General features: G+C 36.8%; 1 protein-coding gene across 1 annotated transcript in view; it reads left to right on the top strand.

Annotated features, from left to right (window-relative positions):
* The first annotated feature begins 8,537 nt into the window (after positions 1 to 8,537).
* LDB2 (LIM domain binding 2) overlaps positions 8,538 to 12,376 on the top strand; it is a 374,853-nt gene continuing 371,014 nt past the window's right edge. Inside the window, exon 1 of the mRNA XM_032984524.2 lies at positions 8,538 to 8,625. Within this exon, the coding sequence (XP_032840415.1) occupies positions 8,606 to 8,625 (20 nt within the window). The 5' untranslated portion in view covers positions 8,538 to 8,605. The remainder of the gene's footprint in view (positions 8,626 to 12,376) is intronic.

The following is a 12,376-nucleotide window of genomic DNA, read 5'->3' on the forward strand; positions in this document are numbered from 1 at the left end:
GAGTACAAGCTTATATTTAGGCTGTGTTCTGCATAGTGATATTTTAACAAGGTCTGAAATTGTCTGGTTTGTACACGTCATAGAGGCCATGATTTCACATTACCAAAATTTGACACCAGTTCCAACAGAAGAGATTTCCCTTCCTTATGAATTGCTCCTATGCAATATGTTCCTTTGCTACAGATATGGCAAAAGGAGAATTTGTGGGCCTGATCCAGCTTTAACATCTCATTTGTTTGTGTCTTCCATTTCATTCAGGCAGCCTCAGTTTCCTGATCTAGTTCCAAACGTGGCCCACAGAAAGTGGTGCTGGTCACATTGAGATGGTCCATATTCCAGAGTGCAGGACAAGTATTTTAAATTGTTGTTGCTGTTCTATTTTGTGAATAATGCAACAGTTGTAACAAGAACTGCTTTCCATGATAATACTAAAAGAGAGCTACTTAGTGAATTCTTACTCAGCTCCACAGAGTAATTTCATGTACCGGCTCCAGCTTTACATGCTTCCTTTGTAGCAGTGGTGGAGGTATGATTCAGCTGCTTCTCAGGAAACAAGGAACATGATAAATCAGTACAGGACCTCTCATTGAAATTGAAAATTTCTTGGCAGTTCAGATTCAGACTGGAATAGCCTTGTGCTACATTTCTTCAAATACCTCCAACAGGTAGTGTTTGAAGTCGGCTGCTTGAACTGGGAGGTGACAGAAATGTTACTGGCAAATGCAAAGGTTGATCAAGGCACAAAGCAAACTGGGCTTTGTTTAGAAACAAGCAATCACTTCTATTCTTCTCCCATATTCCCACAGCAGCTGAATAATCATACGAAACCACTGAGTTTCCTAATTCTTCTTTTCCTCTTTTAACATTTAAAATTGTTAGCTGCTGTAACTGTGGAGGTAAAACCCTTAAACTTGAATATGAGTTGAGCTGAAGTAAGATAGAGATGTCTGAAGAAAGACTGCAATAGTAGGTCTGAGAAGTGTAAATTGCCTCATGTCCCCCTGGGCTCTGCCTGGAATAGCTTCATCACCCTACTGGGATCCTTTCCGGTGTGCACTGGAATAACACAGCACAGGTAACGTGCCACTGAGGAACTGACTTTTGCCTGCCTTAAATGTGTTATCAGAAACAGTGGAGAGTGAAGGAGATGACGAGGTCCTTTGTTCACGTTACACAACCCACCACAGCAATTCATAACTGGTTGCAAAAGCCAGCCTATAGTTTGAGCTCTTGTCTGATGTCAGTGAAACCTAGGCAATTTAAGGGAAGTGGGAAATAGTAAGGTATATGCTATGGTATTAGCTGAGAAGCTGCTGCAAATTGTCAGGCTAATTAAAACTTTTCAAAGTTCTTTAAATATCTGATAATACTATTTTTGTATGTCATATTAAGACAGTAACAAATATTTGGAAGTCATAAAATTCATCTGTTTACATTTTTAGGGTAAATTTTGTCAGTTCCTTAAACTTTTTTTTTTGTTAACAGGAGAAGACAATGAATAGAAATGCAACTATTTTACTCTCCAAAATTAAGTTACATCACCAGATGTAGTTTATTATAGAATGTGATTCTACCATTACTGCTTAAAAGATTTACTGTAGTAAATTTCCACTAGTATTAAGGGGAATCTTCTGGATAAATCTCATGTGTATCACTCCAAGAGGCTGTTATGTTTGATTATTATTATTATTATTGATACAAAGTGTTTGTAGATTATGATTTTTATTTTTATTAATTTGTTGTCCAGCCATGCAATATTCTGTTTTGTATTTAAAAATCAGTTATGTAAAGTGTTAGGCATGCACCCAGTATTAAAGTTACCCACATAGCTTTAACTATGCTAAAAGTTAGCTTTTTTCTTACATTATAGTTTTTTTCTTTATATAGCTGCTAGCACCTATCATGTATGGCAAAGTCCATCTGTAACAAATATTACATTCGGTGATCTTTGTTTAGGATGTGTTAAAGGTGTTCCTTACAATCTCAAATCTAATTGTTTCACCAAATTTTTATTACTAACTTGTGTTTTACAAATGCTAAATCATAACCTTTTAATATAGGGGTCTTAGGCTTCCTGATTGTACAGTGACATAATCTGTTTCAGTTTAAATTCTCCCAGAAGAATCCATGATCCTCTGAGCTCTGCCTTTGAGAAACTTATCTTCAGTCTTATCCAAACCTAGTTTTTATATAAGTGTCTCTGGAGACATTTTCATGAAGTCAGCTCTCTTCCTGTAGGACATGTCATTTTATATAATTACAGAAAATTATTTTTGGTAAATAAATAACAGTGTATGCCATTTGGAAGATAGGAAATCTAGAAAACTTGTAAGGAAGCCAAGAACAATAGGAGAGAAACCCAAAGCTAATGATAATGAGGAGTCAGAGAAATCTTAGTCATGCTATAGATCCATTAGTAACTGGAGATAATTAAATCGTTAATAATGATAAAGAAGATGTACAAATATTCAGCAAGTTTCTGTTCTGTACTTGGAAAGCCATGTGTTTGCATTCCATGAGGATAAGAAAGTATTTTTCAGGGCATAGATAGTCACTAAAGGATAAACGCTCTTAGAGTTGCAGATAATTTGTACCAAACAGTCTTTAAAGAACTAGAAAGACATCTGGCATGCTGGTAATTTTTAATAAAACTTGAAGTATTAGATAAAATACAGAAGAGCAGCTGAGAGAAAATGTACGTATTAAAACGAAAAAGGACAAGTTGGATGAGGCAGCCAATTATAGTGTGTTTAGGTGGATACAGAAGTGTACAAGTCTTTAATTTTATTTTTCTCCATGTATCAAAAGGTCTTATCATCTGGAAGTAGAAATTGGAAAATTAATATTAGAAATAATGTTTAATAGGAGAAGTGATTAAGCCATTACAAAACAAACACAAAGAGAAGGTCTGGAGATTTCATGACCCGAAGTCCTCAGATCAAAATCATACACCTTTTTGGGAAGTATGTTTGAGCCTGTCACAGGTTCAGGGTTCCATATTAAAGTCAGTAGGTAAAATGTACTGTATATTGCAGAGATCAAACCAGATGATCTAATTGTCTCTCCTGGGTTTTGACTTTAACAATACATCAGGTGCTTCCACTGTATTTGAAGCTGGGAAACAGATACGAATATCATGTGAACATTATGCATCTGTTTATTCAGAAGGTAATAAAAGGTGGAAAGATAGTTTATTTTAGAATAACTTTTGTATCATGTTCTTCAATTATAATTTTGCTAATGTTTCTTGGCAGACAAGAAAGTTTATTTTGCTGTAAATATGTATATATATGCATGTATATGTAAATATATATATATATAAATTTCTTCACAGAAGAGATAGAACATGGAAAGCAATTTTAAAATAAAAAGGGCTTTCAGAGAAAGTATTTCTGACTTTCTACAGAGAGCTATGATATTCAGGGCACTTAAATAATAACTTGAGTATAGGTTTCCCTTTAAAGCAGGGCATTGATGCAATGTCTACTCACTGGAACAGCTTCAGGCAGGGTGATGGGGCATTTGCAAAGTTACAGGGCACATCTGACAATCACCAGATAAATATATAATGGGGAAAAGGGATTATATTCTTTTGATACATGGGATAAGATATGAAGAAGGGCTTGTGTGCCTGAAACCTTCTCTGATTTTCCAACTGCACTGAATTTATGGTATTATATTATAATATCATAATCCTATTATAATATTAACTCATAGTAATATATGCAGTGATGTATATTTAATATCTTTAATTGCTGGCAAATCAGTCTGTTGTAAAACATACTATCTCTTCTCACAATTCCTGTCTTAGATCCTTAAAATTTCTTGGTTACAGCAACTCCATTCCTAAGCACATGTCCTGTAAGCATTAGAGTTCAAAGAATGAGGAGATAACATGTCTGATATCTTACAGTGATCACATTCTGCTGTGAGAATATTCAACTCAGTAGATCGTTTCAAATATATTCTAGATGGTTATGTCCTTGCCTGCATTTTTTAGTTTAGTTTTGTCTTTTCTTTCATAACACAACTGTTCTCCCTGGTTTATAAAATGTCAAGGTCAAAGAGAGGTGAAGCTGAATGGTGCTGGGAATCTGAGATGCAAATAAGTTTTAGATAATCCATGTGATGCTCAGAGGCCATCTAGTTTCACAGAGCCATTAGCATTCAGGGACACTCATTAGCACTCAGGCATCCAGTCAGTATGCATTAGCAAAATGAGATGTGTTGATTAAAGTTACAAATTATGTGTTGAATGTTTAGACTTCAAACCATGGTGGCTTCACATTTATGAGAGTATATTTCTATGCTTTCACATTTAAAAATGTTGACTCCTTCTAATCTTCAGTGCTTTTTTTGTGTGTGTGAATGTGTTTGCATATGTTTGCGTGTATGGGAAGAGAAAGAAGTGAAAGCATGGATGGAAGGGAAGGTGAGAAGTTAATGCAATTTAATTATTTGATGTTTTTGTTTTGAAAAGTCTTTGAAAAACTTGTGGTTAGGACTGCCACTGTTCTGATAGTAAATTAAAGTTGAAATAAGATTAAAAGTACTAAAGAGACTGGAGGGATTTTAACTTTTAATCTGTGTTACCCTGGGTACTGACCTAGGAGAGGGAGTTTACATTGTTGTGACACAAATATCCCATTGACTTAGGAACTAACACTTTAAAAAAGTCTGTCTCATACTTAAAGGGATAATCAGCAAATATGATAATATTTCAGAGCTTCAAGTAAGATCTAATTAAAACCACAGTATTATGTGGAAAACAATAATATACTAGTTTAATGTCTGTATTGATATTAAATTATCACAATGTGTCATGCTCATATTACATGGGGCTATCTGTGTAAACTTAATAAACAAGGATACTGTACTTAACATTAGGCTATCAGCATTTTGGATAGCATTAGTAAAATTTATCATCCCTATTGTTCAATGTGCATCCCTGTAGATACTCGAGAATAGTTATCTTAAGCAAACATAGCATGCCACTCTAATCTCTAACAATACCAGTCTTTAAAACTGCCAAGATAAGGTACATCAAGCTGGAATTTTAATCAGATACATAGTTCATACCCTGAAGTATAGAATTCTTTTCTGAGAATCTTCAGCTAAACCTTGTTTCTAATTGCTATATAGAAAAGAGTAATGTAGAGTCCTACTAGCTAAATAACTATAGTAACAGTATTTGCTAGTAATTTTCACACAGCCTAAATTATGAGTGTCAAGTAAGAATGTTGCTCTGCTAGCTAACATTTGTTCTTATATTTTGTGGTTCTGCGGAAGGGTCCAGGAAGACCAATTATGCAGATTGAAGACTATATTAGATGAAAACAGCTATGCAAGGGTCCTGTTGTGAAAGTGATTTATTTGCAGGCCTAATAGGAAAGTAGTTTATTTGTCTTCTTTCTCAGGAAACTGTCTAATATCTGCAGCTGAAAAGGATCACGGAGAAGGTAAGAATGACCGTGCATGACGCAGCACAGAATTTCATATTTTTTCTGGGTCTGACACAGATATTTGAATAGATATGCTAAATCCAGACATTTTTAGGAGGCAAAGAGTCTTGCAATGTTACTTAAAATGAAGGTCTTTGTGGGGAAAGCCTTGCTCTGGGTGCAGATCATTTTTGAACACAAGATACTGTATTGAAAAACAGCATAGCCTAACTTCTGGATTTGTTTTCCTGATCATGTTGTCTTAAGAACTTTCATAGTGGATTAGATGGAAGTACCAGCTCAATATCAGATGTTGAGTCCAGTTCAGTACCTTGTTTCTGACAGTGATGTCTCTGCTCCTTGGCAGACCACCACTTGGCAGCACCCATCAGCTCCTTGGGTAGTGTCAGGGAGTGGTGGTTACCATCAGGAATACTTTAGTTAACACCCCCCTCCAGTTCCCTGGCTTTTCCACTTCTGATGCTTTGATCTCCTCCTTTATTTCATTTGTTGTAGTTTGGGATCATCTGATTTATCCATTTTGGTTTCTGTAGCCCTTTTGCACCCTGCTAGGAATTTGAGTGCAGGAGAAATAATAAATGGCAGCAGAGAGGCTAAAGTTTGAGATGTGATGGTCAAAATGCAGGATGCTTAGTCCTGCAATCAGAATTCTTGTTTTGTATCTGTGTCATGCTTCCTTCTTTAAGTACACTTTTACCTTCTATGTGTACAATAAAACCAGAATCTGTTTCCTACTCTGTATCCTTTATTTTTAAATCATCATTCCTGTTTTGGTTTGGTTATTTTTATTTTTTTTTTTTTTTGCTCAGTTGCATCTGCATTATTTGAACTCCAGATTCTGTGCTTCAGAGAAAAGGTTGTTTTTTTTCAACCTATCTTACTCCTGGGGTAATCCAACAAAGATATCTGCCAACATGAGGTTCTGAAAACATAGAATTAAAAAGACAGAAGGTAAGGAGCAAGCCTGGTATTTTTCAGTCTGACCTGGAGGTTGCACTTGTACCATCAGGTTTAATAGCTGTCAATAGATTTCTCCTTCATTTCATGTAATTTTATTTCAGATATATTTATATTTTTGGGCTCCATGACATCTTGTGACACTGAGTATCTGTCATCATTCGAGCCTGGTTAGCAGCTAAACGCCACACAGCCGCTCACCCACCCTCCCCCCACTTGGGAATGGGGAGGGAATCGGAGGGGCAAAGGGAGACTCGCAGGCTGAGATAAAAACAGTTTAATAACAGTGACAGAATAATACGCTGACAGCAGTATCAACGGGTAACGCACCATACAGCTGCGACCGACCGACCGACCGACCGACCGACCGACCGACCGACCGACCGACCGACCGACCGACCGACCGACCGACCGACCGACCGACCGACCGACCGACACCTGCTCCTGGCTGGCAATCCCAAACACAAAGGCCCCACAGCCACACTCCCACTCCTGCCTTTATATAGTGAGCGCAATGTCACATGACCTGGACTATTGGCCAATCCGGGCCCAGCCCTCCAGCTGTGCTCCCCCCGCCCCCGCACACAGGTGAGGGCACTGGGACCTGGGGAGCCCCTGGGGTCTCAGGGTGCTGCAGCTCCTCCCGCTGCCGAACCAACGGGAGCTCTAGTCCAGCCCCAACCAGGACAGTATCATAATTTGATTTATTTAGTACATACTACATACAAAAAAAAATCCTTCATATTGCTTTGAATATTTGTTTTGATTTTGCCTTAAAGAATTGCCAACTTTTGCTTTATAGTTGTCTCTAAATACCATGCAGAGTTATGATTCCTTCAGAAGAAATCGTAGGTCGTTCTGTCAGATGATGACTGTATTCAAAACCTTAGAACCATGTTTTAAATTAAATTGTTTATAATTATGAAGAGTGGTTTCCTTATATCAGCAGGGTCCTTCAGAAATTACTCTGACTGAATTATTTTCCAGCTAGTTATTAATAGCATTAAAACCCATGTTTTTATGAAGTTAAAACTTGTGTGTGAAATGGTATTCTTTTCTGTACTTTGGAATCTGGAATCAATCACTTTTAAAAAGCTGAAAATTTTATCAAACTGACACTTCGGGCTCATTTCAGATCTCTGAACATTGGTTTCTAGCTTCATAGCTTTGGGATAAGGTTTGTGATTATTCCCAAATGAATGAGAAATAAGGCTATTAGAAAGACACACTCTGATGAACTTGTTAAGTGTTAGCATATTTTTATTTAAATTCCTATTTTCTGCTGTTACCAGACAGCAAAAGGCTTTATTTTCACCATAAATATACATGTGAAATTAGTATTGGACATTTGTCTGCAAGATTTCAGTAGAAACAGTCTGGATTTCCTTGGTGCCGGAAATGTGTGCTTTTAGCTGAGGTAAGTAGAAGTAGCAAATCTTCAGCATATTTAATAAAATGTTTTTCTATACCAGATGTTTTTCAGGTGTTTTTCTATACCCATATGTGATTCAGGTGCTAGTCTCAGTGAAGATTTCTGAGATGAGGAAATAGCATGTTTGGGGTGTAATTCTGGTTAATACCCATATTTGCAGAAGGAGATTTGTCACTGATGAAGGGCAGCACAGGTGGGCCCTGTTATGATAGCCAGAGTGCAGCTGATCAGAGTAGGATTTTTGAAATCTGAGAATAAATACAATTATCTAAGTTTTCTTTCTGAAGCTTTGAAAATCAGTTAGGAAGTAAGACACATCATGAGTTTGTTTCTCTCCTGTTTGGTCACTTTTTATCATGTTTCAAATATATAGAAGCATTTCACAGAAAAAAAATTAATAAAAGTCGCAAGTGCTTTCATACTTGAGAGTTCTGAGAGGTATATTTAAGCCCTGGCAGACTTTTAACCTTTTCTAGCTTACAATAAGTTTGCCATCCTTTTAAACCCCTTTGATTGTATGGCTTTTGTTCCCCTGAAAGGGGGACAGGGCTGCCTGGTTACTCAAGCAGATGCCAGGCTTCTGATTTGCATTTGATGAAAGCCACTTGTGAAAGCAGAATCAATGCTCAGATTTACAAACAGTAAATGTGGGTATTGGCTTGTCATTTCTTCCTAGGTTGTTGTCCTATAAAGCTGCTCAAGTTCTTCTCTTTGCAAGAACATCTTCCTGCTATCACTGCTGCCCATAAACACTATGTTAGATCGGGATGAAGGGTGAGTAATTCTTTTTACCTCCATTATCTGATTTTTTTCTTTTTATTTAACAGCAGAAAAAGAAAAAAAGAGTGAAAATGCAGCCATTTAGAATAATGCATTATAAGTTGATGAACCATAATAACCAAACTGTGTGTCTGAAGGGGCCTAATTACAGAACACCAGAGGCACAAGAGGGAGCTTATTGTCGACAACAAAATAGTTCTCTAATAATGCTGTCACTGTACTGAGTACAGCATCAGCATTAATCCATGTGGTTATATCCAGGTAGAGAATGGAACAGAATGCATCACAAAGAACAACAGAATTGAGTCTGAAAGGGTTATATATCAAATCAGAGCTAGCAGGGAGAGAGACATTATTTTGAATGAGGTTAACTGAAAGCAAGATGGCAGTGACTGAACCAGTGTTTCTAAAATAAGGGTGTTTTTGATTAGTCTATGTGTAAACTCCCACTGATTAATGCATAAGGAGTGTATATGTATGTTGAGGTGTAGATGAGTAAGAGAATCAGCAAGGATGGGCATCTGAAGCACAATCTATTAGAGTCTTTTTATGCCAGATCAGCTGTTACAGTCTACATCAAGACTAGTGCCCAGTCAGAAGAGCTGTGAATGTATTTTTTTCTTCTATTAAAAGGTGTCTATACTTTTTACTTTGGATATGTGGCATAACATTATTATTTCATGCCTAAAACGTCAGTAGGAAAACCACATTGTCAATAATGTGGCCTAATAAAAGGACTATGAGAAGTATTGCCATTTTCCTTTAACATGAACTTGAATGAATCTAACTTGCTTTGGTTTGGGTGTCTTACCTCACTAGGCATGTTCCATAAAGCCCTGTTCACTGTGATAAAACACAGCTGTTCGAACAGAATGGCTGAGTTTCACAAGTACCAGATGAACTTTTTTAATAGTGCAGGAAGTTAGATAGAAAACTCACCCACAAGCAATAGGACTGAATGTAAATCTGAAGGTATTCACAAGCTCATTCCTTTGTCTTGCCTATTTCTGGTTTTCTGTACTGCATTGTGCAGTATGGTGCATGGACTCATGAGCTAGATCTAAATGAGCTGTTGCAAATGTAACTTACTGCAGTGTAGGTGGTAAAGCACCTCTTGGGCTAACTTAGCTTTCTTCCTGTGATACAGTTGCTGTGCTCAGTGCAAGATAAATCAGCTTTAGCAGATTTATACCATAATAACATCAATGAACTGCTTCCAGTGTCTGATCAAATTTGGTTAGTGCCAGTTTGGATATCTCTGAATGTAGTTCAATTTTTTGTAATTCTAGGTGGTTGTATATGTGGCAATTTTTAACAGATTTGTAAATGACCACCTTACTTTGTCAACTTTTACTCTCCTTCTTATTTTCCAAACTTGTGTGTGCATAAAATATGCCAAAATATTTATCAACTCTAATATTGAGGTGTGATTTCTGTAAGTGAATAAGTACATTAGTATATAATAAAATTAAGGCCAAAATGTTAGTTTATACTCTTGGCTTTATAGTGCAAATATTTCATGCATTTATTTTTCAGAATCATAACTCCCCATTTTTAAAAAAGATTATTGCTGTAATATCAGACAGCTTCTCTTTTTTTTTTTTTTTTTTTTTTTTTTAAAAAAAAAAAAAACCAACTCAACAAGAAAATTTCCTCATCTATTGGCTACTTTGCCATTTAATACATAGGGAGATTAGAAAGGCTGTTGTACAGGGTAGACAGCCATATTTGGAATGTGAAGGTGGGAATACCTCCACAGAAACTCCAGGCTTAAAGATTGTTGTTGTTGTTTTGTTCTGTTTTGGGTTTTTTTTTTAGTATGTAAAATAAGAAATAAACTTGTGTTTCTTGGTCTCCTCTAGGCCTGTCTTTTAGTCTACAAGTATGAGTCTGGTTTAAATCCTGACTGCAGGAATCAGGACATGAATTCTATTGGCTCAGTCGCATGAAACTTCATACTTCCGTTGTTTAATTTCAGAGAGTATAGTATGGAAAGTTTTCATGCTGAAGTATTATAGTATACATATATCCATTGCAATGCAGGAGTGAATGATCTATTGTAATGATGGCCAAGTGAAACCTGTACTGAGAAATGGCCTGGTGTGTGGAAATTCGCCTGGTTATATGTATAAATAGTTAATGTGAGTAGTTACAGTGAACCAGTTTTTAGGTTGTAAGCATTCTAAAACACTTAATATTCGGGACCAAAGTTTGGAACAGCTTTGGATAGCTGTAGGCACCAGGAAACAAATAAAAGGACAGTTTTTCGTGCAGTTATATGATCTTCATGATCCATGACAGGGATGGATAAGCACTACTTTCAGGCAGCCAGAATCTCTTCATACTCATGAGAACCAGTTATCTGACAGTGCTATAGCAGCTGGACCCTTCTTTTCCCTTTCTCTACTGTCTTGCAGTTGCACCAAGTAGCTGAACTTTCTTTTCAGTTAAGATTCTACTACAAACTTTACTCTCTTACAGTTCTCTCCCTTTTCTGTCATTGACTCAAAGCCAAATACTTCTTAATGGCCTTCCCAAATTAGGTTTCTTTATTTGTTCTTGTTTTGCATACTATATGTGTATCTCTTCTAGCCTTTATCATTCACATATCATGCCCCCTCTCCATGTGCCTTTTGCCTGACGGCTCTTTCATGACTCAGTTCTTACGGGCTGACTCTTTCCTGCACTTGAAAATAGGCTCTCTTATTTTGCCACTGCCCACCTCACTCCGCCTTCAACTCTCTCATTGAATCAATTTCTTGCAGTTTACTGCCCTTCACTGCATCTGCTTTGGTGCAATCCAGTTCTTAGCTCTGTGTGTGTGTGTGTGTGTGTGTGTGTGTCTAAAAACAAAACAACAAAACACCTATGACTATAGAGGAAAAAAGAAAAATTAAACACTCAGAACACCATCCTGCAAATAAAAATCCTTCTAGAGTGATCTGTATGCTCCCTTATCCCATCATCAGTCATCATTTCTTCATGATTATCTTGCCAAAATTCCACACTCTTGAGATCAGGGACCTGACTTTTTGAGTCGTCTGTAAAGTACAATCTTTTCCAACACAGAATGAAAACCAACAGATTTGGTTTGTTGGGAACCCAGTTGTTTGTCTATGTATTCAGAAAGAGAGTCAGAGTTCATTTTCTGAGATCACTTTTGTGTTTCAGATGGAACAGATGGCTGAGCAAAATAAACATCTGTATGTGAACTGTAAAGTGTTCATGTGTTAGTCTGTGCCAGTGTAAAGGGAGACCTGGACATCAGTACTTATCCACAAATTATTTCTGGGATAAGATTAGGAAAATTTTGATTTAACACATAAATCAGTAGAAATTTTATGAGAACTAATGAGAAAAAAAAAAAAAAAAGGAATCACTGGCTATTTCTGTGGCATCAATGACATGCTTTGTCCCACACTATGCAAACCAGCTATTAAGCATCTCTGCTTTTATAATCATTTTATCGTAAACATTCCTGTAAGCTAAGGCAAAGGGGAAGTCAAGGGTGCTGTCTGTTACCTGCTGATCCTCTGTTGTCCTTGTCTCTATTTTCTTTGATGCATGAAAATTACAATACAACCATCTGAAATGTGCTAATAATTGCATTAGCTGGTATTTGTGTGGTCATGCCCCAGCATTTCTGTTGCATTCAGTATTTGAGCTATGACTTCTTTACTGAAATTGGACTCTCCAGCTTTACTTTGATTCTCTCCTCTCTGATTTAGGGAACAGTTCATATAGC

This window comes from Tyto alba, unplaced genomic scaffold (assembly GCF_018691265.1).
Source record: "Tyto alba isolate M040663 unplaced genomic scaffold, T.alba_DEE_v4.0 Super-Scaffold_6, whole genome shotgun sequence".
In the NCBI taxonomy this organism is placed as follows: Eukaryota; Metazoa; Chordata; class Aves; order Strigiformes; family Tytonidae; genus Tyto; species Tyto alba.